The sequence below is a fragment of the Plecotus auritus genome (genome assembly GCF_963455305.1).
Source record: "Plecotus auritus genome assembly, chromosome: 9".
Lineage (NCBI taxonomy): Eukaryota > Metazoa > Chordata > Mammalia > Chiroptera > Vespertilionidae > Plecotus > Plecotus auritus.
The window spans coordinates 44,135,077-44,162,124 of NC_137783.1; the positions used below are offsets into that span (position 1 = coordinate 44,135,077).

Genomic DNA, 27,048 nt, shown 5'->3' on the forward strand with positions numbered 1-27,048 from the left:
GCTGCCAGGACCGTGGTGACTGCTTTATCCCTGAGACAGGCCGTGTGTGATGCTGAGGGGCTGAGGCAGAGTGCGTGCCCTGGGAAGATGACTTTACTAATAAGTGTGGGGAAGGAAGGGATTGGGCAAAGGGAGACGTTGAGCTGTGGTGTGGCTCCAAGGAAGGCCTCAGCCAGGTAGCTCCGGAGCTGACATGGCCCCGCGGACTTGTCCCAAGTTGGGCGTGGGGGCCAGACTACCAAGGGGGCCCTGGACCAGGCGGTTCTCTTCAAGGCACTTCCCGATGAGAACGAACAGTGAGAGCAGTGTGTTGGCAGCACTTTCAGCAGCTGGGGGACTAAGTCCTTCAGCCCTTGAAAGAGGCGTCTGGCGGGCAGAGCACAGCACCCACTACCGGGGTCTTTCTACAGGTGCCAGCACATGGGCCTGTGGCCTCAGGACCCGAGCTCACCTCTGCGTTCACTGAGTGCAGGTGTCCCTCAGGAGAATGCCAGGTCGCGGGGTTTCTGAGGCGTTTCTGTAAACTCTTCAGGACCTGTAGGCTTGTCAGACGCAGGGATGCGTCTGTTCTCCTTCAGCGCTGCCTGCTGAGGATCCCTCTGGCTCAGAGAGTAGGCGATCAAGAAGGCGTTTTCTTCCACCCCTAAGCCAAATGATTTTGCCAAAGTCTGGACACCCCAAAGGTTTCCCAGCGCACTTAGGACAAATGCCAAGCTCCTGGCTCTGGCCTTCAAGATCCTTTGAGGTCTGGCCCTGCCTGCCTTTCCTGCTTTCTCTCATGTCAATCCCTACTTGTATCCCAAAGCTCAAGGGCACAGGTGCTTAGGAGAACTTTCTACAGCTACGGAAATACTTTATACCTGTGCCGCGCACTACAGAAGCCACGAGCCACATGCGGTTCTCGTGGGTTGAAATGGGGTGAGTGAGACTGATGAACTGAATTTCTTATTTAATTTAAATGCCAATGTTCTAGTAGCTGGTGGCTACTGCATCAGACATCACTGCTCCAGCCACATAGGCGTTTTTCTGTTTCCCAGACACCCAAGCTTGTTCCTACCTCAGGGCCTTTGCTCTTGCTGCTGCTTGTGAAGAATGGAGGTCCGTGGGATCTTCTCTCACTGGCTGTTTCTCATCTTCTAGGTTCTGATTCCCACATCATCCCCTCAGAAGGGCCTTCCCCTGCCACCCACACGCCAAAGCATCTTTGCATTTTCCCAAATTCCAACCCCCCTTCTTTACATTTTTGCATTTATTTTAACCTCTTCATACAAGATATCAGTGCCTGAATTTTTCTCACTTATTTCTGTTTATTGTTTATTGCCTGCAAATAGAAAGAAAAATAGCAATGTAAAAGCTAATATCTACATAGCACTACTATGTGTCAGGTACCAATTTAAACACTTCGCACATATTACCTCATTTAATTCTCACCACAACCCTCTGAAGTAGGTGATGTTTTAGCCTCCTTTTATGGATGGGGACACTGAAGCTCAGAGGGTTACTTGCCCAGGGTCACAGGTCAGCACTCACTCTGTCTTTTTCAACTCTGAGGCCCCAATTCCGACTTAGGACAGTGCCAGACACATAAAGCCAGGGCTCCAAAGTGACCGCTGACTATCTAAAACTTCGCCAGGTGTGGGCCCAGGTGTAGAGGCTGGGCTGGTGTGGGCCCAGGTGTGGGGTCTGGGCTGGTGTGGGCCCAGGTGAGGGGGCTGGGCTGGTGTGGGCCCAGGTGAGGGGGCTGGGCTGGTGTGGACCCAGGTGAGAAGGCTGGGCTGGTGTGGGTCCAGGTGTGGGGGCTGGGCTGGTGTGGGCCCAGGTGAGGGGGCTGGGCTGGTGTGGGCCCAGGTGTGGGGGCTGGGCTGGTGTGGGCCCAGGTGAGGGCCTGGGCTGGTGTGGGTCCAGGTGAGGGGGCTGGGCTAGTGTGGGCCCAGGTAAGGGTGCTGGGCTGGTGTGGGCCCAGGTGAGAAGGCTGGGCTGGCATAAGCCCAAGAAGGCCTCCAGCCCTGGGTGTGAGGCCTGGCCTTGATGCCCTGTGGAACCCCAGGCTGGAATGGTGGGCTGGGGGCCGGACTGATGGTGATGCAGAGTGTGGCCTGTAGTCATACCCACCCGATCCTGGGAGACCCCAGTGGGCTAGGGGAGGGAGAGAAGTGGGCTGGACTGGGCTAAACCGACAAACTTTCTTCCCGGGCAGTGAAGTGATGTTCTAGGCCAAGGTATGCTCTCCACACAGCCAAGGCTGGGGCTGGGGCTGGGCTGAAGCTGAGCTGGGACAGGGGCTGGGACAGGGGCTGGGGCTGGACTGGGGCTGGGGCTGGACTGGAGTTGGGGCTGAAGCTGAATGGGGGCTGGGACTGGGCTGAAGCTGAGCTGGGGCCGGGGTAGGAGCTGAACTGGGGTTGGGGCTGTGTCTAGACTGAGCTAGGCTATGCTAGGGCTGGGATGGGGCTGGGATGGGGCTGGGACAGGCCTGAGTCTGGGCAGGGGCTGCTAGGCTTGTGTTTATTGTGTTTTCCTGGCGCTGCAGGCAGAAGGGACCAGAGCTTTGGAGACCACCCAGCCTTTTCCTCTGTGGAGCTCTCTCCCACCCGCTGTGCTGCCTCGGGCTGTCTAGCTGGAGGCGGTGAGTGGAAGGCTCAGTGCAGAGTTGCTGCAGGAGAGGTTTCTCTACCATAAGCTACTTCATGTGAATCAGCACCTGATAACACAGCCTGGTCTCCCTGTGGTGCCAGCCCCCTCTAAATAGCACCTTCTCTTAATTAAAAAGTCAGGCAGGGCCTCCTGTGGGGAAGGGACATTCCTGGAGGAGGGGGTCTCTCAGAGGCTTCACCCTCCTCTTGATGCTGCTGCCCCGCTCCCTGTGGGCTCTGCATCCACCCCCTCCCAGTCTGCAGCCCCCCACCCTCACCTCTGAACCCCACTTCTAGGTGCAAAGGAGCTTTGGACGAGGAGCCTGAAACACAAGTGCTCTCCAAGGAGGCCTCTCTGCTGGGTGATCTGGAGCAACCTTCTTGGCCTCCAAGCTCAAGCACAGTGCTCTGGAGACTCCCAGGAGTTTATTCATGTAGGTCAGACACAAGTGCAAAAAGTCATAACCATCTGCACCAGAGGTTTCAAGTTAACTCAACAGTCCCACTTCTCAGCCTAACAACATCATTTATCAAAAGAAAAGTGCCCGTTGCACAGAGATAGTCATTGTAGCATAAAATATAAAAAACGTGGAAACTTCCAGATCTAGCCACCGATGAATAGGGGCACCATGCTATATTGCACAGCCATTTAACAAATGTCACTTGGAAGTCTGCGCGAATGCACGCCAGTGTCAACTCTGCAAATGTAGGTTTGCGTGTGGCCCGGGATCAGAAGGAAGCAGAGAAATGGAAACAGTTGTGTGAGAGCAGGGGGCTGGGGGATTAGGGATGATGATTTTCTTTCCCAACATGTCCTTTAATGTTCTTAAAGAGCTGTTTTAACAATAAATAAATGTCAGAAAAACAAACTCTTTTTAAAAAAGCAAAGCCAAATAGAAGATCCAAAGTGTTTTCCCTATTCTCAGCTCAGATATATCCAGTTCCTTGTCACCCCGGGACCCCACAGCCCTTACAAGTCCCCGTGAGGTCACACCCTAGCCATGCCAGTCGGGCCCAGGGCCGCTATTTAAACTACAGAGCCTCACGTCACTCTTTCCTTTTCCTACTGCTCCTTCTCCTGTCACATGTTTAAGCCCCTCTCCATTCAAAAGATAGTGGCTTGCATCTCTCTGCTGGCCACCAGACTCTGGCTGGAATTTCCACATCCTTACTTTGAACATTCTTTTACTTGTGGTTGTGCTAAGACCCTGGCCAGGGATGGCAAATATGTTTCCTCAGAGGTGCCAGCTCTGATTGATTTGTTGTGGCTGCCAAAAGTACAAGAAGCGGTACTGAAATAGATTAGTTATGTCTGCCACTGGCCTGTATATAGGAGTATTGGTATGTGTCTCAGGTATTTGCTCTCCCAGAGTAGTCTGGTTCTAAAAGTAAGGCTCTGACATCTGGGCTTTCGTCTTAACCGTGCCAGTGCTTCCCTGGAGAATCTTGGGTACTGTGTAACTTTGTCCTGTGTAAGGAAGGGTGATGCTCCCAGCTCTCCAGGCAGCGTGCTGATGTGGAAAGAGGGTGGGCTTTGCAGTCTGATGGACCCAGGTGAGAATCCCAGCTCCATCATTTATTAGCTGTTTGACCTTGGACAATCTATTTAACTCATTGAGCCTTGGAGTTTTCATCTGTTAATTAGAGTACTTTGCAGATAAGGTGTGTTATAAAGATTAGAAACAGTGAATAGAAAGTGCCCAGTCTACTGCCTGGCACATGGTAGCTGGTATCCTGGCCACAGTGAGGCTTGGTGGCACCATTCAGACAGGTGGCATCGGTCAGGCAGGTCGTGTGGAACAGGGCCCAGGTGGAGTCGCTAAGCTGCTGTCCATGAGGCTATGTATTTCTTTATGGCTCGCTGGCCACAGTTATATATGCACACCTTAGTCTTGGCCTTGTGGGCAAATCATACAGCTGCTTGAGACATGATTAATTGAGAGACAGAGATAAGCAAATCTTTCACTTGATTATGCTATTATAAATTAAAATACTCTGTGTTATGATCAAGCATTAGCACTTCTTAATTAGTAATCATGATATAGAATTTTAATTGTGTATACTTTAAGAAAAACAGATATCCAGGGATAATGAAGTACCTCATTAATTATTAATTAATCCCAGTCACTACTCAACATAACCCTGCCTTACCTCCAGGCCTGAGTAAAATTCAGCTTTCTAACTCACCTGACATCCTGAGGCTTGGGCCTCATTCAGTGCATGTCCATATCCATGTCCAGTGGAAGGAGGGAGGCAAAAAGGGAAGGATGTAAACACGCTTGAATATGGTATATAACCAAACAATCCACACTTAGTGAAAGCGAACTCTCAAACACAAGTGCATTTTCCACTGTACAGCATTGTTTCTCCCCTGATCCTGAATTTAGGTGCTAGTCAGTGAGCCCACCCCACACTCAGCCGTGTATTCAGCAAGGATTTCCTGAGCACACATTCTGGGCCAGCAGTTCCAGGCTGTGGAATTGGAACAGATCAGGCCTAGAAGGTCCCCAGAGATTGTGTATTGTGAATTAGCAGTTTGAGGACTAAATGTAGCTTTGTTTGGCTTGTTTTTACATTTTCCTAAATTAGTAACAACATTTAAAAATCAGAAGATTTTACATGAAATATCCAATTTGAGGCTTTTCTTGAATATTTCAAGATCTGATAATAGTGGGTCTTCATCCCCACCTGCAGTATTTGGTTAGAGCTGATGGGTGATAACTCCATTTTAGAAACATAAGCAAGCCCTTAGCACTTTGCCACAGTCTCTACCACTCCCTATCGCACTACACCTGGCCTGCCTCATTCGCTTATGTTACTTGCCTGGCTCCTTGTAGGCACCGGAGTTTGCAGCATCAAATCTTCCTCAACTCCTCTTGGAGTAGTGACTAAAGAATAAATGACCACACCCAACAGAAATCTTACCATGTAAGAGAAAAGACAGGGAGAAAAACATGGAATTGGCATCTGCATATAGAAATGAGAAGAATGAACTAATTGACTATTTGGGGTACTTGGGAGAGAAGTGAGCAAGGTACCAGGGGGTTGTGATAAGTCAAAGCCAAGTGCCTGGAGGAGATACAAGGGCGTGGCAGAGTACATACTGAGACTTTTGCTGAGAACTGTTTGTGCCTTTTGGATGTGACAAAGGAGCATCACTTGCTCAACTGCTGACTTCCTGGGAAGGACCCTGTGAGGGGTGCGGGTCAGGCAGGAAGTAACTCTCCTTGGGAGATATCTCACTGCTTCTTGAAGATTCCGTCAAGGGCGACAAGTTCAAATGAGACTCCAGATCCTTATCAGAACAGAGGGGAGGTCCTGATTGCTTTCCACCTTGACCACACTGGGGCAGCTGGATAGAGAGCCTCCCACATATCCCCACGCCCACTTTCCCCATCTGTGCGGCAGCCCTGCCCCTCCGTCCTGTGCTGGAGGCTGTTCAGGAAACGGGAGGCCAGAGAACAGTGCTTGCCCTTGGCCTGAATCTGCAAAAGTGGCCTGTAATCTCCACCAGCAAGACCTACCCTTGAGACTTCCTCACTTGGGGCTTCTGATTCTGACCCCCACCTGGAAGTGTCAGGGGCCCAAGGAAGCAAGAAAATGCGTAATTTGTCCCACCAGTCCAAAGCTGGTGACTTCCATCTGCACTATTTCATCCAGTGGTCACCAGCCCCGGCCATCCTGCTCTGCTGATCTCAGCTCACCCTGCCCCCTGCCTGTTTGTTTCTCATGGTTTCCAGGGTTTCAGGGCCTCATCTGAATGCAGTGCAGCAGCGGGACTAACAGCTTGTGCCCTGGAGTCAGCCTGTCCCTCACCAGCCTGTGACCCCAAGCAGGATCCCTACCTCTCTGTGCCTCGGTTTTCTCATCTGAAAAGGGGTCCATCTCACAAGGCTTGTAGGGATTGAATTTGGTCTTTTCCGGGTAACATTAAGCATGGTGCTTGGCACATGGAAAGAGCTCTCTGTGTTGGCCGTTCTTCTGTTAGAATAGAGGAAGGTATCATACCCTTCTGGGGTAGGACGTCATCATTTCCAAATTCATCACCATAAGAGTTGTCCTAACAACCAGTTATTGAGTGTGCTTTCTTAAGCCAGGGATGGTATTCAAACCTTTACCAGTATTCTCTCATTTACTCCTCAAAATTCAACTAGGCAGATATATAATTATCCCCGTTTTATGGAAAAGGACAGTGGGACTCAGAGTGGTTAAACAATTTGTCCAAGGTCACACAGCTAGTAAGTAGAAAAGCCAGGAATTGACTGTGGCTGTTTGGTTCCAAAGCCCATGCTCTTACCTACGATTCTGGGCAGGAGCTCAATTTAATAAATTAAAGGTCCAAGTTGTCAAGTCAGGGTTCTATTTCATTATTTCCAAGTAAAGGGAGGAATAATGAGACCATGAGTTATAGTTCCTGCTCAGACAGGCAGTGTCTGGATGGTGTTAGCCATTAGCCCTCACTGAGTATGCTTGGGAACCCCCCTTAAGAAAGAGATGGGAGCCCTGGCCAGTGTCGCTCACTGGTTAGAGTGTCAGCCTGCACACCGAAGGGTTCTGGGTTTAATTCCCAGTCAAGGGCACATACCTGGGTTGCAGGTTTAATCCCCAGGCTCAGTCGGAGCACTTACAGGAGGTAACCAATTAATGTGTCTCTCTCACATCGATGTTTCTCTCTCTCCCTCTCTCTCCCTCCCTCCCTTCCACTCTCTCTAAAAATCAATGGGAAAAAAATACCCTTGTGTGAGAATTAACAAAAACAAACAAAACAAAAACACACACACACAAAAATATATATATGAAGAAGACAAAGAAAGAGAAAGAGAAAGAGATGGGAGTGATCTGAAGTTAGCCTGCGGTTAAAGCCATCCTCCTCAAAGGACTCACTGCAGACTTTCTTTCTCAACAATCTAACTGACCCTCTCACCTACCACCTAAGTTTCGTTGACTCTTATTTGCTTTCACAGCTAAAGCAGTCAATGTAAGGGGATAACAAGGAAAGCTTTAGGAGGCATCCATTCCAAAGGCCGTCTCTGCCACCAGCCAGCTGTATGATGACTTAGACAAATTACCTACCTTCTCTGCCCCGCAAGAGCCCCGTCTGTAAAATGGAACAATAACAGCACTGACCTGCCTGTCAGGATTGTTGTTGCTACTCAGTGAGATAATGCATCGTTTGGGGGCTAAGGGAATGCCTGGATTCAAGCCATACAACCATGTAACTTGACCTCTCTGCCTCAGTTTCTCACCTGTTAGGTGTGACTGATAGTGGTGTTACCTTACAGGACTACCGTGAAGAGTACATGAGTTGATGTATAGTTTGCTTGGCTCTTGGTGGTGGTTGGTGAGCGCTCAATCAATCTTAGTGTTTATGACAATGCTGAGACAGACTCGGATGCCAGTCCCATAATGAGTTCTCAAAAGCAAGGGCTTTAGAATAAAAAGGCCCCTCCTGGGGAGGCACAGGCCATCTACCTACAAAGCCTGCAGCCCGGCCAGTGTGATTCAGTGGTTGAACATCGACCTATGACCCAGGAGTTCGATTCCTGGTCAGGGCACATGCCCAGGTTGCGGGCTCGATCCCCAGTGTGGGGCATGCATGAGGCAGCTGATCAATGATTCTCCCTCATCATTGATGTTTCTGTCTCTCTCTCCCTCTCCCTTCCTCTCTGAAATTAACAAAAATATATATTTTTAAAATGCCTCCAGATATTGCCAACTGGCCCTTGGGGGGCGAAATCACCTCAGGTTGAGAACCCCTGCTCCAGCCGATAGAGCGTGACAGGCACGGTTAGTCGCCTGCTCCAAGGAGAGCCCTGGATGCAGAGCATTTGTCCTGGCACAGTGAGTGGGCCGGCACGTGGCAGAGCCAGTGGCAGGTGGTCAGCTCCGAGCAGCCTGGCAGCAAGCACCAGGAGCATGGGTCAGGACTAGGACCCCATCTGCTGGGAGCCCGGCAGTCAAGCAGGGTTAGATCACAGCTCATATGACGTTGGACCTGGGCACACCCTGTCACTCTTTCCTTTCCTAACCAGGACCACGACTGGGCCCAGGGTCTGGGCAGGCCAAGCCCTGGGGAAGGGAGTGAGAGCTTACCAGGAAGGTCATCCCACCCCTGATGACCTTCATGACCTCTAGCTGAAGAGCACAGGCTTGTGGGTAAGAGAGACCTGGTTCAAATCCAGGCTCTGCTGTATGGAAATTAAACCTTCCAGGCTCTGCTGTATGGAAATTAAACCTAAAAAGAAAAAGAAAAACCCCAGACACTGACACTTAAAACAGGGAGACCCCCTTAGACAGGTTGCCTACCCTCTGAGCCTCTGCTTCCCCGTCTGTGATATGAAGATGATAATGCCAGCCTCACCTGGTTGTTGTAAAGATTAAATGTCCTGTTGTAATGACGGTGTGTAGCATTACACCCGCCAAGTAATGGGCACTCAGTAAATGCTGTTGATTGAATGAATGAATCCTTTTGCAGCAAACCTTTCTCCCCTAAATCCTTTTGTTGTTTTAGTTCTCTTCTCTGGAATTTCTCCAGCTTTCTAACATAGGAAACCGTTGACTTCTCAACCAGAGGAAGTGAGTTATTCCTCTCTGTTAGCATCAGGCCTGGAAGATATTCAGTGCTTAAAAAATGAAGTTTTCCTTCCTCGACGGGCAATAACTGTGCTTTAGTCATCTCTATGTAGTCATAGCCCAGCACAAAAACTGACATGGTAGGTGATCACTGAATGAATGAATGAATGAATGAATGAATATACAAAAATGGTGAAGAAAGTCATGGCCCAGACACTACCCCAGGATCCTCCCTAGGAATCTATTCCTACATGTCATTCAGGAAGAATATTGCAGCTTACTAGGAGAGGTGTCCTCACCAAGACGCTGGGTGACAGAGGAGGATCTCGGGCACAACTTCTGCACCCGGGGCAGCTGCAGGGACCCTTCCCTGGGGCCCACTGTAGGCTGTCCCCGCCTCCCACCTCCCCACCCCCACCGCCCCTGGGAACTGGTCCAGCCTTCATGATTCTCCCTGCCACAGCAGGCAGGGGTGGGGGCCTCCTCCCTCGGGATGCGGCAGTGTGGGCTGTACCCCTGCAGGGTCAACTACATAGACATAAGAGACAGTGTGGTTTGTTAAGAAGACCCATGGCCCTCCCTGGGCCTCTGTTTCCCCATCTGTACAATGGGGACTTGGCCATGCTTGGGACAGTTATATCCTTCGGTGATTGGCCAGGGAGACAGGTCAGTCCCCAGCCATGTTACTGAGCAAGTGACTCACATGGGACACCAACCAGTGACCTCAAGGCACTGCTGGGTTTCTCAAAGCCGCTGGGTTTCTCAAAGCCACCGGCTCCCCAGGCACCTTGGTGCTGCAGGGCAATGAACACAGTATCACGAATCGTCTGCTCCGAAACCTGGACGGATGATGAAAGCTGCAGGGGCAGGGCAGCAGTTAGATTGTCCCAAGGGGGCTAAAGATTTCCAAGGGGGACCCTTCAGGGTCTCATCGGTGGGGGTGTGCGGGGAATGTTTGTGAGGGCAGAATCTTTTCTAGAACTCCCCTATCTCTCTTCCTTTCCAAGGTGTAGAATTAACTGACAAATAGGTGCTTTCCCTTTGCTGAAGCCTGTGAGGACGGATCGGGGAGCACTAGCCCTGGAGAGCTCGGAGGAGCCAAAATCCCTCACATCAGAAAAAGGGGCCCGGAAAAGAGGGGTGGGCGGGCGGGGTCTAGAGAGAGGAGCAGGGAGAGGTGTGGAGAGGGAACGGCTCTATACAATTCAGGGGTGAGCTGAGTTGCTCTTTGACTGAGAGGCGTGGAGAGAGGTTCATAGTGAAGGGCCTTGGGGGAGTAACTCAGCATTTCTGTGCCTCAGTTTCTTCATCTGCAAGCTAAGGATAATAGGACCTTCTCCCTAAAGGAAAACACTTAGAATCGTGCCTGTCAAGGAGTAGGGGCCATAGAGATGTGTGCAGTGAGGATGGTGGTGGTGGATGTAAAAACCCGTGAAATCTTCCAGAGAATTTATATCACGTAGAGGGGGACTGAGCAAATGGCTTTCCTGGGACCCGGCAGGGTGCCAAATCCCACATAGGCTGCGCGGCTGCATCTGCGGGTACCCATGCAGCCGAGACCGCCAACAGCAGGCAGGGCCATCACCCGAGCTCTGCCGCGTCCCCAGGGACTCCCTAGAGCCAGCGCTGAGGGCCAGGGCCCTGTCAGGCACGGAGGGCATGGGGCATCTGGCCTGCATGTGGCTAAACCATCCAAAACTTGCTGTGGGCCGAACTCTGTCAGCAGCCTGCTTCTCATGAGGACACTTCCCCCAGCCGGAGGCTCGGACCTTCCAGCTGGGCTGGCTCTGCTGGCAGGCTGTACTCTGGGGATATTTTCAGATTCTGGGTGACATTCCCCGGCCCCTCAGCCTAATAGGTCCCAGATGCTCCCTCCTCCTCAGCCTCTCTCCCTGCCGCTGTCCTAAACCCCCCGCGCTGGCCTGCAGGGCTGCTGGGGCCGCCTCGCTCAGTCACTACACCTCTTGCCTTTTTTTTTTTTAATTTAAAACATTTTGTTCCCCTTTAACACGATGGCTTGACAGAGGCCAGCATCAAAGAGGCTGTTTCCTCCTGGATGGGGACCAGGACAGAGAAGCTGGCAGATGAAGGTGGAGAGAAGGAAGCCGCTTCGGGAACGTGAGGAGCAAGGGGAAACATAAGGAGTCTTTATTGGCCGAGCATAAAAGAAGCAACTGGAGTAGCAGCTGTGTTAACGGGGCCAGGTCGCCAGGGGATGGGCAGACGCACCAGCTCAGCTGGGAATCCCACAGGCCCTGGGGGTTTCATGACTCATGTTCTGCAGAAATGCCTTCTCTACCTTCCCGCCCCACCCATCCTCCTGCCCCCTTTTGCAGAACATTTGAATTTGTAATTCTTGGGCGTTGTCAGTAAGAGATAGGGCTATTGCTGAGGCCTGTGGGAGGGAGGAAGGCAAGTGGACACAACTAGAAAGAAAGGAGAGAAAAGAAAAGGGAAGGGAAGGGAAGGGAAGGGAAGGGAAGGGAAGGGAAGGGAAGGGAAGGGAAGGGAAGGGAAGGGAAGGGAAGGGAAGGGAAAAGAAGGGAAGGGAAGGGAAGGGAAAAGAGAGGGGCGTGGAGGGAGGTGGGGCTGGAGCGCAGAGGTGGGCGGTGAGAAAGGATTAGTGGGCAGTGACCCTGGATGGCAGATGCCTGACTCACAGCTGAACAGAAACCAGGACAGGCGGTAAGACGTGAGGCAGGGAACCCAAGGAGAAGCCTCCTTCACTACTGCTGCTTCCTGCTCCTTTTCCACTGTGTTTCGTGGAAGCGTGCAGAGGACACTCGTGCTGATAATCACAATCTCGTTTGGTTCCGTACACTCTTAATCTTCTCAATGGGCCTGAGGGCCCACCGCCCTGTGTTCCGAAGAGCGACTGTGGACGTGAGCTAGGGTGTGTTAACGTAAAAAACCATTGAAACCTATAAAGAATTTTTGTGAGTTTATTTGAGCCAAACTGTCAACATATGCCGGGAAGCAGAACCTCAACGAATTGAGATAATGCTCCGGAGAATGGCCGGTTACATTTGTATTTATACGTTGCAATCAAAGGAGGGACATAGTTGGGTTACATGAAATTCATTGGTGATAGATTAAGGAGGTGGGATAAAGCAAAGCGATGGGAAAGCCCTGGGATTAGATAAAAAGTAAAATGATGGACACATACTTAGGTGAGTGCAGGAACAATTAACATGATAATGAAGGAATTTGTGGTATCTGTCCTGGCCCCCACCACATTTGGTTGTGCCCCAGGGACTCCAGAAAAAGGGAAGTTACAAGTTACCCAGACATCTCACAGATATGTTATCTTAGAGGCAAAAGGCAAATGGGCTCAGTAAAAGATCTAACTGCCCACCATAACTGCGTTTAGTTAAAGTTTAATTTCAGACCATCTTTTGGTTACTTTAGGTCTCTGAGTTTGCAAGACCGCCATGCAGGGGCCTCCCCTGAGCTTGTCAGGTCAGCATGTGGCCCCTGTCGTCCACAGGTGCTTCCAGAGGAGCCCATTTTGTGGGGTGGAAAGCTGAGGCGGGACATTAGGGCCCAGCAGGGCTGTGCCTGGGGCCCAGATCTCTGGATTTCTCATCCAATAACGAGAATTTGGAGATGAAATAAAGGGAGAAGAGATTATATTGGTGAAAGTGGGCCAGGAAAGTACAAACGTCGAAGACCAGATGGAAACCCCTCATGAAGAATTCTTGGACGCTGCTTCTAAGGCAGTCCGCCCCACACTTTCATCAGCGACACTGACCCTGGCATTTTCTCTCTCTTTCAGGACCTCCTGTAAGTAACACCAGCCGCAGCCTGTTCTTGCACATCCGAAAGGCCTTGCTCCCTGCTGGTAACCGGGCCCTGGGCGGGGGGATTGACAGCTGGCCCTGCTGTCTTCCAGGGGAGCCCCTACACCCTCCAGAGCAGTCTGCAGGGCCCCTCTGTTACCGACAGGGAACCTGGCCCTGAGTGGGTCTGCCTAGGGCCAGCCCATAGTGTGTGGGTTCTTGACTTCATGCAAGAAAAATTTCACAGCATGAGTCCAGGTGACTAAGAGGGTACATTTATTACAGCTGGGCACAGTGGAACAAGGAAGGGCTTAGCATAGGAGAAGCCACAGGAGACCCTAGGCTGGGCTGCTCTGATTCTCTAAAAATGTCACAGAAAATAAGTGAGCGGAGGCGGGGCTGCTCACTGGGAAGTCAGAGAAAAGGGACCTTGGAGACAGGTTCAGAGGGGGAGCCCAGGATTGAGCTGCCGCTGCCCATTGCTGCCCTGGTTGCAAGTCTCGTGGGGTCCCTTAGAGTTTAAGAAGACGCACGCCTGTGGGGGAAGAAGAAGAGGAAGGGAATGGGGGGGTGCCCCCAGAGAGAGAGCTCACACTGGGCCCTTTGTCTTGAGGGTTATATCTCTCTTTTGCAGGCGGGAATCTTAGGGGAGGTCTCAGGGGAGGGTTTCAGCATAATATTCATCCGTTTCCAGGTGTGGGCATTCAGGGTCCTGGTCTCTACTGATTGGTCGTCGCCAGGGCCAAGGTTCCTTAGTCACTGCAGCTGGTCCTGGCGTCGCCCACCTGGTTTTGCTGCTGTCCTGGGCCTGGAGCTGAAATACAACTGAGGCCTAGATGTTCTCTAGGGAGGTGGCCTTCTGCATCTGCCGTAAATTGCTTGCCCAGTTTGTTCAGCTCTCTGCCTCCGTTCCCAGTTCCACTTGTCCTGGCTTACTGGCCTGTCTCGCCTCCAGCAGGTTGACACAGGGGAGAGGGCCGCCATTTTGCTCTCCACGCACCTCTGCACCCCTCCAGACAGTGGCGGCCCCCAAAGCAGGTCCCAATTTCAATCTGAAAGGCTGGCAGGCTCCATTGTCCGCCCAGCTCCTTTGTCCCTAAAGAACTGGAGTCAAAGAAGCACCAGGCATTAAACAGAAGAAAGGGCATCTCTATTCAGTGTTGGTCCTTGGAGGCCTCCTGCCCGTTCAGTGAACAGGTCAGTGAGCAGCTCTAAGTGCAGACGGGTCCTGAGGATGTGATGTCCGCCCCGCTGTGTGGGCAGCTCCGTTCTAGCCACGTCACTTTGGACCAGTGGTGGTTGCTATTGGGAGAGCAGTGCGGGCAGTTAAGAGTGGGAGACACAAATCATAGGCAGCACCTCAGGCTCCTTCCCCTGGCGTCGCGAAGGCCAAGGGCGGGGCGGGGAGCCTCCTCGTTTCCAGAGAACCTGAGAAGCATTCAAGGAGACTGGCCCCCGAAGTAATAGATCCAGAGAACAGGAGCGTGTCTTCTTGAGGACAGCATTTGATACCCCAACAAAAGGCCCAGAGGTCACAGGGGCGGCTGGAGACGGGAGTTGAAAGGGCCCAGCCCTCGGCATCAGATCTTTCTCAAGGTTACTGAAAGCAGCCGGTCCCATGCCTCCCGCAGAGAAGGCATTTCCATCCTTTTTTTTCTCTTGACCTGTACCTGTGAGAGCGGCCGGCCCAGTCCATAGTAAGACATGATTTACTCTTCCACGTGTGTCCCGGGCAGCGCACTGAACCCATGCACCCGCGCTGGCGAGGCCGCCCAGCCCCCTGCCTCCCAGTTACAGGGAGGGAAGGAAATCATGGCGCTCCCTGAAAGGAGGGGGTGATTTATCCTGACATGTCTTGGATGACAGAGCTCAATTCCTGCCATCAATCTTCCAAAATAAACTCCGCCATCGGAGACCTCAACAGACCACCTGCTGGAACTGGGCTGCTTTCCCCCTTCTTTTTGGACAAAGCCAAAAAGAGTCCTCATCTCCCCCACTCCCGGGACTTCCCCGTTCACTTCTCCCCACAGCCAGGCTGCAGGGCTCACCCGGTGGCTCAGCTCGGGATCCCTGCCTGCCTGCCTGCCTGGAGGGCCTGCCCTCACCAGGAACGGAGCATTCTGAGGGCTCTGTTCCCAGCCAGAGAGGGCGCTGCCCCTCCTGTGGGCTCCGCAGTGCAGGAGCAAATGGGAGGGTTGCATCTGAATCTCCCCTTGTAATCCCTGCCCTCCTGGGCACCCCCAGAGCCATCAAGTGAGGGGAGGAGCCCAAGAAGCTGCCCCACATTCTCAGCCTGACACAGAGGAGTCCTGAATCTTTCAACGGGGCTGACACCACAGGCAGGATGAGGAGGACATGGGAAGCTGGCCAGGGTGGGAATCGCCTCCCAGCCCTGTTTTCTCTGCTTCTGCAAAGAAAGAATGCCATTGGCCAGAGGTGAGGGGTAGGGAGATGGCAGCTGGTCACAATGCCTGCCTGCTGCCCCCTGGTTGTGTCTCAGGGACCCTTCTTGGGGTGGCTCTGTACTCCAGTCGAAAGACCCACGTTCCTGTGGGCACAAGGACCTCCAGTGCCTGGAGAACACGGCCACAGGAAGATGGCTTTCGGTAGCAGCAGGAATCATTTAAGTGGTACAAAATGTGTGGCCACCACTGCCCAACCCCTCATGCCCATGGCAGACATTGCTAATCAATTAGGAGGCTTTTTAACATAGTGTTTTTACTCAACCCATTGGGGTCCACACTCATGCTGACATCTGTTGGCCATGCCTGCACTAGATTTAAGAGAGAATTCTTAATTATGGGAACCATGAGACAGAAACAGATGACTGAGGAAAGAAGAGATGTCTCTTTCTCTGGCGGAATAGGGAAATATATGATGTCCAGCTGTCAGCCTGGGTTGAATGTGATCCTTGAATGTGATCAAGGCCCTCCCCTCATTTTGTTCATGAAATTACAGAGGCTCGTAGAGCAGAAGTGACTCCAGGTCACATAGCTGCGGGGGGGGCAGGTATTACAATACCCTGACCTTCACACACTTCACTCTCCCCCTTTATTTCAGGGTCCTGTTGGGAGACCTGGCCTCCCGGTAAGTAGCTTTCATTTCTTCTCTGCATCTGTCTCACATGATCTTCCTGAGCCCAAGCGCCGGCAAGGCTGGGTGGCTGCTTTCCTCCAGCTGTGGCTGGGTGAGCGGCCTCTCTCCAGCTTCTCTGGCCCATAGCTGAGGGGGAAGCTCCCTGGTACCTCCTGGGCCCGGACAAGCAGGTGACAGCACACAGGTGACTCCCATGCTGGGTCTGACTTCCAGACGGATGGCCCTATAATGGAGGCCTGAGAGGGGCATCCGCTTGCACACCAGCTAGGATTAAGACCACTGTCCCTGCTTTGTCCTATGCCAGCCGTGGGCAAACTACGGCCCGCGGGCCGGATCCGGCCCGTTCGGCTGTTCTATCCGGCCCACGGAGCCGAAAGAGCGGAGGGTTCTCTTGCTCTCCCCTCCACTCCTTTACTTTGAATTTATATTAGTTCACACAAACACTCCATCCATGCTTTTGTGCCGGCCCTCCGGTCCAGTTTAAGAACCCATTGTGGCCCTCGAGTCAAAAAGTTTGCCCACCCCTGTCTATGCCCTCTGGTGAGAGTACACTCAAAAACTTTGTTCCCCACCCCCTCCCCAGTTACCATATCTGAAAGTTAGAGAGGCTGTGCCAAGTAACCATGGGGGCTTTGAAATAAAAGTAGAAATAATACTAATAGTCCCCTCTCATTGAGACCTTAATACGTGCCAAGCACTATGCCAGTCACTCATCATACATTTGATTTGTCAGTGACTCAATGAAATGGTTATCATTGTGTGCATTTTATTGATGAGGAAACTAAGACACAGAGAGGTGACATCTCTTGTCCAATTGTCCAAGCTTTCGTTGTAAACCTTTCGGGAGCCCATGTTATCACACACCATTCCGTACTTTTGTTTCCTGTGGTCCATGCACCATGTCTGAGAACCATCTTTAAAGTCTTCACAGGCATTGCTCTGTAAGATGTAGCCCAGGACATATATGCATTGAGTACTGGATACTGTGGGCCCCTGGGTGGAGAGGGACTCGGCAAGATGCCGTAGCCAGCCAGAGGGCCGAGGCGAGGTGTGGCATGTGACCCAGGGCTGGCACCAGGTTGCCCTCTCTCCCTGCGCCGAAGGCCACATCCATTGAATTGCAGACCCTGTGTGGATCCCTCTTACCCCAGTTACTCCTCTTTTGACATGAATTATACTGTAACCTCATGGCTAATCCAACAGCTTCTAGAATTCATGTCCAGCAGTGACTTTCTTAATGAAATGCATGTGGGAGAATATTTAGCCTTGAAAATGGAAACTCGCCCAGTAAGTCCGAGCCCCGAAGCAGAGGAGGACGGGTGAATCGGTCCCATGAAACCCAAGGAGGGGGGAAATCAGATGACTGGGGGAACGTGGGCAGACTTTGTTTTTCTGACAACGTCCACCTTTAAAAAGCATTTGGGGGCAATTCACAGAGCAGGGGCTGCTGCACATAGTTTCCAGTCTCTGGCCATTCCGCGCCTGTCCCGAACCCGAGCGTTTTATGGCCAGGACTGCAAAGAACATTAGTTTTTAAAAAGAAATGAAAAGAAACCAAAACACACATCCTGCAATAACATTCAAAAGCCCGAGAGTAAGTGGGCCACGGGGATGTCACACCCGACGGCCAGTGGGCCTGGGGCCGCAGCAGAAAGGGCCGCTGAGCCACAGGTCATGGTCCTGCTCCTGCGTCTGCATGAAGGGACCTCGGAGTGACCCACAGGAGATTTGCTGACGCTGGCCCATTGTGAAATGCAAAATGTGGGAAGGATAAACATGCTCACAAAATTCACTTGCCCGCTGGGCTTACTCCCCCTCGCTGCCATTTATTTACGCAACACTCACCAGGTGCCAGACACCAGGAGTAAGCGTTCCAGAGACATCATCTCAGGGCAGCCGCCCAGCAGCCATGAGAGAGGTGCAGATGCTCAGGGAGGCTAAGGAAACAGACCCATGCTCGTGGCCAACGCCACTACCCTGCCACACAGCAAAGGCCAGCGTTTCACTAAAGGTGCCCTCGGTCTCGACAAGGTACACATCACAAGAGCCTAATTTCAGAGCCAACTGCCACTCTCTGGTGCGTCCATATATATTTTGGGGTACTAATTGTCCCTCAGGGCATTTTGCCTCGGTGTGGTCCGCAGACACAGAATCACCCCAGAAATGCCCGCACCCTTCAGGAGAATCCACAAACCCAGCTTCACCTGCTCAGCAGGACAAACACCATCTGATTCTTGGCCCCCATTGCTTTCCATCTTTGCAGGCTCCTAGCAAACCCAGGCCCACCCCAGACTTTATGATGTCTGCACACGTATAATTGCAAAAAAATGTTTTCTTACCAAAAGGCGGGCGGGGCTGGGGGGGGGGGGACGACAAAACTTAATAAGCAGATTTCCAGAGTGAGAAGATGTAACCCTGGCTACAAAACAAAGCATTTCCCTCTGGGCAGCTGCAGCTCATGATGCGGCTGCATCCACACGGCTCACGGTCCTTCCTGTTGGTGCTGGGGTGGCCGAAAGGAGGGGTGTGGAAGGACAGAGGGCCTGGGAGGAGCCGGGGAGTGTGGGCACTGATCCCCGGCTTTGGCAAAGACAGATCTAGGAAAGTGATTCACGTATCTGTCCTATGGGAGCTGCCACTCACCCTGCTCTGTGCTTCGAAGCTGAGTGTGACAGGACCTAAGGGAAGAAGAGCCTTGGACCCCTAGTGGAATACATAGGGAAACCCAGGTTGGGTACCAGACTCCTACATTAGTGCTCTTACCACAGTGCCAGGCCTGAGTGCAGATAGCAATAGGGGTGGCTGCTTGCAGAACAGTCTTTGGGGGCCAAATGGGCAAGTTCACCCACACGATGCCTGGGCACCATCCCAGCTGCCCATGCAAACCAGGTCTTGGGTGCACAGTTCCCAGGGGGCCCTTCACACGCTGGCCCAGCTCCAGCTGCATCTAATTGTCTCTGCCTCCTCCATCAGGGGGACAAAGGTGCCATTGGGATGCCTGGACGTGTGGTGAGTTGGGGCGTTTTTACCTGCTTGGGTGGCCATTGCTTGCTTCTCCACGCTGGCCTGTCCTCCAAACCATGACAAGATGCTGCCTGCCTCAGCAAGAGGAGAGAACAGGGGAATTGGACCTCTCCCTCCCCCCGCCCAAGTCAGCTGCAGAGAGGGACCGACCAGGAAGAGAGGAGTTTTATTTCAACCCTTCAGCTCCTCCAATATGGCTTTACTCTCCAGAGAGTTGCCATGGCAAAGGAAAACTCCAAGAAAAAGCATAACTAAAGCTCTTTGCCCATCACCCTGGGAGGACAGGGTGAGGCCCGAACCCCTCTTGATATTGTGAGGATTCCCACCCACTCTACCCCGAGGCTGGCAGCTCACCCTCGATTTCTAGCAGCTCCTGCAGCCACCACCACCACCCCAGCCCCCGGCAAGAGGAGCAAAAGATGGGAGAAATGCAGCCTCCAGGTGCTCTCTGGACACCACGTGGAGCGGCTTCTGAGGCATGTTCCCTAGACAGAGCCTAGAAGGTGGTGAAGGCGGGGCTTGCTCCAGGCAGCGCTTCCAAATCCTCACCAGGAGGCTGCGAGTCAAACATGTAACGGCTCCTGCTGAAAGTCAGATGGCGAACGGGAAGCAGGAGTGTTTGACAGGGAGAGTATGCAGGGATGGGGAGGCCTGCAGGTCCCAGTGCTGGGACTTTCCTGGTGGTTTCCAGCCTCTGGGGGTCTAGAAAGGGCAGGACAGACTCGGGCTGGCAGCCCAAGGCACTGATGGCCATACCGGCCTCACCACCACCCTGTCGGACCCCTAATTCCCCTCCTGCCATCAGCCTTGACCTTCAACCTGGCTCCCGGGTGCTCCCTGATTACCCCTCTGCCATCCTTCCGTGTCACTCACGTGCTTTTCCTCATCACTTCACCTCCTGGGCTGGTCGGCGTTAGGCCTGGGAATGGCATCCTAGTGCAAGTTTGCTTGCTGGTGTGAGCCTGGTGCCCAGAGCGAGGGCATCCAGACCACAGCTAACACTGGCAAGTGCTAACTAACTGCATGCGGGCGTTGTGCTAAGAGCCTTCCGTGCATCCGCTCACACGGTCCTCACTAGAACCATAGGAGGTAGGCACAGTTTCCACCCCCATTTTTCAGGTGAGAAAATTGAGGCTCAGATGTTGTGTCTTTCCCAAGGTCACATGGCCAGGAAGTGGCTGATCAAGGCTTTAATCCAGGCAGCCTGACTCCAGACCTGTGCCCTTGACCCTGGCAACGCTACATCCCCTCCCCAACATTGGCATCACGGCTCTGAGGAGGGTCTGATCCTTAGGGTGGAGCCTCAGTACCTAGGTCTAGGATCCAGGACATTTCAGAGGTTCAGGACAAGTGGTGTTCCAGGTCACAGAGCTTTGAGCTCCCCAGGGCCCAGCCATGGGCTCTGCCACCACCTCCCAGGCCACAGCACTGACCCGATGCTCTCCTTCAGTTCTCTGACTCCAAACATGAGTCCCCCAAGCTGTCACTGGATCCTTCTCTGTGTAGAGCAGGGAAAGGACATTCAGCCAGCCCTTCTCAGGGGCTTGCTGTGGGTGGGCCTATGCCAGGCACGTTCTCCACTGTAGCCCTCCAAGATCCCACTTTATTGATGGGAATGTTGAGACTCAGGCCAGGGTTGGGGTGGAGTTGGCTTTTGTACCCAAGCTGACTGTCAGACTCTAAACTCTTTGTGCCTAGCAGGTAAGCTTCAGGAAACTCTGCTCAGAGTGCAGCCACCAGGCTGCTGGGCAGATTGCAACATGAAAGCTGCCCCTCCTGCTGCCCCTCAGGGCCTGCCCCCTCCTGCTGCCCTCCTGCCCTCCCTCTTGGGCCCTGTGGACATGTTCCCCCAGCCAGTCTCCACCTGAGCCTAGTCCTGCCCACAGTAGTGGGACTGGAGGCAGAGCCACAGGAGGTCTCCCCATTTCCTTCCCCACAAAGCTGTTTTCAAGCTGAGGGTTTCCTGCTGCTTGTGCTATTTTAAATGTGACAATGGACCCATTTGGCTGCCCAGTAGTAGTCCCGGCAGGAGCCACCTGATAAGAACTGGGGTGACCAGTAGGTGTGAAATGCCTGAGGGAGTTGTCCCATGGTTCACCAGGGGTGGCACAAATGGCTTCTAAGGATTAGGGTCCATTGGGGCTGTCTATCCACTGGTCACTATGGTTACAGGGACCCAGTTTCCTCTGCATCTCAGATCCATCCTCCATCCTCCCAGATGTGTGTGTCCTACTATCTGTCCTCCCATGTTGCTCCAACCCCTCTCCCGCCATCTTGCCTGGCCAGCCCTAAGGACTCCTGGTGTGTCTGTTGTGCTTGGTGCTCAGTTAGATCTTCACACCAGCTAGATTCCACTCCACAATGCAGTCCCTAAGACAGTCTCCCCATGGCCACCCCACCGTAGCTGACCATCCAGATGGGGCCACGGCTTCTCAGGCAGATTTTCCGACCTGCGTGTTCTCCTTCTCTCTCTCTCTCTCTCTCTCTCTCTCTCTCTCTCTCTCTCTCTCTCTCACACACACACACACACACACACACACACACACACAGGCTTGGAGAAGGTCCCTGTTATCTGGAAGGGCTGGGGCGGGCTGGGGCCAGACCAAGGGCTGAGGCAATAGCCATGCACACGCGGTGCTTGCCAGAGGCGGGACCTGTCATGTGTCAGCATCTGTGTTTTGTTTTATTTCTCATTTCACGGCGATTTCTTTTGTTTGGTTGTTGTGCCATTAACACAGATCCTTGTGTGTGCGCCTCCCTCTCATCCTTTCTTTTTTCTCTCCCTCCCTCTCTCTCCCCTGCACCCTGTGTTGCATGTGGCTGCCCCAGGGAGTAAAGGGCCAACCAGGCGAGAAGGTGAGTCCACACTTTCCCCTCTGCCCTTCCGCCCGGGCCGATGCGTCCACCCCGTGGACTCAGGGGCTTTAAGAGGCCCCAGCTCAGCCCTCCCGCTGGCATGCCCACGGAGCAGAGCTGCCAGCTGGGCCTGCGGGCCCTCAGCCTCTCACGCCGTTTCCTAACAGCTTCCACACCATCAGGCTGGGGTCTTGGGATTCCTGGGCTGAGCCCCAAGCCTCCTGGCGAGTGGGTCCCCCCCGCCTGCTGAGGCTGCCTGTGCCTGTGCCTGGAGCTCTGACTCCGGGCCTCGGGCAGTCACCCTTCCCAGAGGCAAGGAGCACACGTCCCTGTTTTGAGTGGGATGCAGCCTCCTGCCCCCCTCCCAGCAGGCACTTCCTGGATCCTTCTGTCAGAGCATCACCTCTCATCCCATCTGCTCCATACACCTTCATCCTCCTTCTGTTGCCCTCCCCACCACATGGAACCCCTCTGTGTCACCCTGAACCCAGGACTAGGAAGTTCCAGGCAGCTCGACCTCAGGCTCAGGGTGCTGGGCCCACACGGCCAGTGTGTGTGGTGTCCCCACCCTCTGTTTCAGCAGCTCCATCCAGGGGCAGGCTGCTGTCCATCAGCTGCAGGGTGGGCAGCCACATGGGTATTTGGGGACGGGGGTGGGGAAGAAGACCGGGGGGCTGGAAACTTGGGTGGGACTGGGGCAGGTCGGAGAGTGTCCTGAGTAGGGTGGTGGGAGAGGCTTCTGGGGCCTGAGCAGCCATGGCTGAGCTGTGCTCCTCCCTTCCTTCTCCCCCACCTTCCTTTGTCCCCTTCCTTCCCCCGCTTCCTCCCTCCCTCTCCCTGTGCTGCCCCCTCTTGCCCACCACTGCGCTGAATCCTCTTCTCCCACTCTGGGCCTGGGCTCCTACCGCCCTCTTTCCTGGTCCCAACATCCTATGCTCTTGCTACATCTCTTCTTGTTTTATCCCTCCTGCCTGCCCACTGCTCTCCTCAAACTTTCCTGGATGCTTCCTTCATCCTGTGCCTCCTCTCCCCTGACCTCCCTCTTCCTGTGCATCCCCTGGCCCCTCTGTCCTCCGCCTCCGGCTGGCACTCCACCCTGGCATGCTCCTCCTTCCCCACCTGCCAGCCCCTCCCTCTGACTCTTCTCTTCCCACCTCTCTCCCCTCCTGCCCCTGCCCCTGCCCCTGGCTCCCTCTCCCTCTCTGCCTTCTCTCTTCCATAGGGGGCCCCAGGAGATGCCGGGATGTCCATCATCGGGCCCCGAGGCCCCCCTGTGAGTGGTCTTTGCTTTTCTTGGGGGGCGGGGGGAAGATGGGCGGGATGGGTGAGTTAATGAAAAGGGCTTGGGGTGGAGGCTTTGCCTCTGGGTGTGGCAGACACCACATGTGACGCGGTTGCCAGGCCAGGCCTCAGGGCTGCTGTGGATGTTAGCGAGTGGCCTGACTAAATATACCTAAATTACAGCCTCTAAATTATGAAACTGCAGCAGCTGCCAGGTGGCCCTGCTGCTTGTAGCCAAAGGGGAGGACGTGCCCACTCTCACTGGGAGGGGTTGCTCCAGTTTCCAGGGGTCAAGCCTAGTTCTGGAAGCCCCTGGAGCAAATACCCACGCACAGAGGCCCTGATCCCACACCCACTGCTGGTCCCGGGGAGACCCGAGCCACCTCTCTCCCTCAGAGGCTCCTTTTGTTCTTAGCCTGGTCCTGTGTCTTACTCCCTCCGCCCCGTGGCTGGGGCTTGGGAAAGTCAGAGAGGATTCCATGTAGATATGCTCTTTTAGGGGCAGAGGTGACGTGGGTGCTGATGGTGACTCTGGAAAGAAGGCCTGGCTGCTGTTCTCAAAGAATGCCTGAGCCATGGGGCTTCCATAAAATCACCAAATATTGCCCTGGCTGGTGTGGCTTAGTTGGTTGGAGCATCATCCCATACACCAAAGGGTCAGGGGTTTGGTTCCTGGTCAGGGCACATACCCAGGTTGTGGGTCCATCTCAGATCAGGGCACATACGGAAGGCAGCCGACTGTTGTTTCTTTCTCACATCGATGCTTCTCTCCCTCCGCCTCTCTCTCTCTCTCTCTCTCTCTCTCTCTCTCTCTCTCTCTCTCTCTCTAAAATCAATAAAAATCACCAACTGTCAGGGTGGAAAGGACCTCAGCAGTGGAATGCACAGCCCTCTGAGAAGGGGAAACTGGTCCAGGGAGGGGAAGGGGCTTGGCCAGGGCCCCACACATAGAGGCTAGGGCAGGACCAGAACCCAGGACCCCTGGCACCCAGGGCTTCCACCACAGCAGCAGGCCACCCTCTCCATGTCCTGCTACGTGCTTTTCCTCACCTGCTGTTTACAATGAGAGCTGTACCTTCTACTCAGGTGCCAGCTTCTGGGAGTCTGAGGCTGGCCCAAGGGATGGGGGAAGCTCAGCCTGCCACTCTCCTGCCTTCAACGGAGCAGCTAATAGAAAGCAGGCGTCTTCTCCTTTACCCACAGTCCAAGGAGAGGGGTCAGAGTTGTGATGAGCTAAGCAGCCAGGGAGGGGCGATGGTGAGCGCTGGGAGCTGAGAGGTGGAGCAAGTATCACTGCACATGGAACAGGATGGGGAGGCCAGAAATAAAGCCAAATGCACCTGTAAGTCGGTCTATGATAAAGGCTTGATTTCATAATAGAGAGAAAAATTGATTGTTCAGAAAATGATGTTGGGCCCATTGACAAGCCTCTTAGAAAAAAAGCCATTTTAAACAACAACAACAAAAAAATCTGAATATCTACCCCACTTGTTATATCAAATTTGAGTAAATTTCAAATGAATAAAACACTTAGATGCAAAACATGAAACCCTAAAATACAAGGACAAAGCATGAGCAAACATTTTATGATTTTTTAAAAATATATTTCTATTGATTTCAGAGAGGAAGGGAGAGGGAGAGAGAGATAGAAACATCAGTGATGGGAGAATCATTAATCGTCTGCCTCCGGCATGTGCCCTGATCTCCTGGTTCATGAGCCACGATCAGCCGCTGAGCCGTGCTGGCCGGGTTCATGTTTAACTTGGGAAAGACCTTCAAAACACAACATAAAACCCAGAAACCACAAGAAACTATTGTTTGACAAGATGGATAAGTTTGTCAACATAAATGTAAAACTTCCATCTGGCACAAAGTAGTTCATTAGAAAGGCAAATGCCAATGGGAGGAATGCTTGCAGCATGATTACCAAAGAATCACTGTGCTTGACAAAGAGCTTTACTCGAATCAATAGGAAAAAGACAAACAACCTAGTAGAAAATATTGGTAAAGAATACAAACAGGCTGTTCACAAATAAATAGGACCAGCAATAAACATGGAAAGGGATGTCCAACCTTAGTATAGAACTTGTTGTAAATTAAAATCCAATTCCAAGCCTCTCCAAGTGCCTTACCCAGACCCAACCTCTTCAGTAAGTAGAGTCCCAGTTTCCATTTGGTCAATGACAACATTCTTCCCAAGATCCCTAAAAAGCCCTTGGTTGGCCCTGGATTTGGCTTTGGGTTGGAGAGAGGCCTCCGGCTACCAGGCAGGCTCTGTAATTAGCAAACCATGTGATCATCCCCACCATGTAAACATTAGCCCAAGTGGGACTTGAAGATGCTTCTTGGAATCCTCTCCTCCTGGCCTTTCCTTCCTCTCAGCGTTCAGAGAAGTCCAAAGTTTACAGTGGGAGGTTGCAGAGGTCACATTGCACGGGTTCCGAGTTTTCTGCTTGGTGCTATTCTTAGCATCACTTATCCTTGAGAGGAGAGAAGCCAGGGGCCCTTCTGTATAAGAGTGGCATCTCTTCCCGCTTGCCCTTCTGGATGCCTGCCAGAAGCCCATCCTGAGCCTGCGGCATACTCCCTGCCTGGCTAGTACACTCACTGGCCAGGGTCCACATCCCACCAGCCATGCCTCCAGAGCAGAGGCTTCTGGGCACTTGTGTCCACAGCTTCGAGGACGACTGAAGCAGCTTGGAGATGTTCCGGGTTCACAGCAGATGGATAGGGTCTGGTTCTGACACTACTGTTTGGCAAGGACACGCCACCTTGGGTCCTAAGAAGTATCAGGCTCAAAAGCAACCTTGCTTTATTTTGGTGCTTCTAGATTCAGTTCAACCCAACTATCGGCCGATGGTGGCAGCTGCCATTTCAAAGTGTTTTTTTTGTTTGTTTTTTGTTTTTTTAATATATTTTATTGATATTTTACAGAGAGGAAGGGAGAGGGATAGAGAGCTAGAAACATTGATGAGAGAGAAACATCGATCAGCTGCCTCCTGCACACCTCCCACGGGGATGTGCCCGCAACCAAGATACATGCCCTTGACCGGAATCAAACCCGGGACCCTTCAGTCCGCAGGCCGACGCTCTATCCACTGAGCCAAACCGGTTTCGGCATCAGCTGCCATTTCAAAGGGCTTCGCAAACATAACTGAATGTGCTTCGGTGTCCCTGTGAGGTTATACGGCTGTCCCCATCCTCCAGATGAGGTCGTTGAGGCAGAGAGGTTAGACCACTTGCTCAGAGTCACACAACCATTGTTGGTGGAGGCAGCCAGATTCAAGAGCCCAAGCTTGGGAAGAGATTGTGGCCATCTCAGTCAGGGGGGCACTCCAAGCTGAAAGCAAAACACCTGAAAGATGTGGTGTGTCTCGGGGAGGCAGGTGAGCCAGTGTGCCTGCGTCGGTGGGAAGATAAGACAGGAAAGGACCTAGGATGGCAGATGCGGATGAGTCGAGGATGGCCATGAATGGCGTATGTAGACGAGAGCCATTATTGGTCTTGAGAAGGAGAGCGACAGCACTGGTGCTTCTTAGCTCTCTGTAGCCCTTGACCTCTCGATCAGCCCTCTTTCCACACCCCCACCCCACTCCCACACCCCCACCCCACTCCCAGCCCTGGATCTGCACAGCTTCATGCTGCTTCTCACCTGGCTGGGCACATCTCTTGTCCTGATTATTGACCATAAACCAGTGAACCTGCTTGTAGTCTCCAACCTGAGTATCTATCTATTTCCTCTGCAACCCCAGGAAAATGGGCACGAATTGATCCTGCAAAGATGGGGGTATCCAAAATTGCCCAAC

General features: G+C 52.9%; 1 protein-coding gene across 2 annotated transcripts in view; it reads left to right on the plus strand.

The window, feature by feature from the left end:
* Positions 1 to 27,048, plus strand: part of COL13A1 (collagen type XIII alpha 1 chain) — a 139,378-nt gene that overhangs the window by 46,122 nt on the left and 66,208 nt on the right. For both annotated transcript variants that reach the window (XM_080640098.1, XM_080640097.1), the window contains exons 3-6: positions 16,046 to 16,072; positions 19,055 to 19,090; positions 21,935 to 21,961; positions 23,184 to 23,234. In XM_080640098.1, the coding sequence (XP_080496224.1) occupies positions 16,046 to 16,072; positions 19,055 to 19,090; positions 21,935 to 21,961; positions 23,184 to 23,234 (141 nt within the window). The remainder of the gene's footprint in view (positions 1 to 16,045; positions 16,073 to 19,054; positions 19,091 to 21,934; positions 21,962 to 23,183; positions 23,235 to 27,048) is intronic.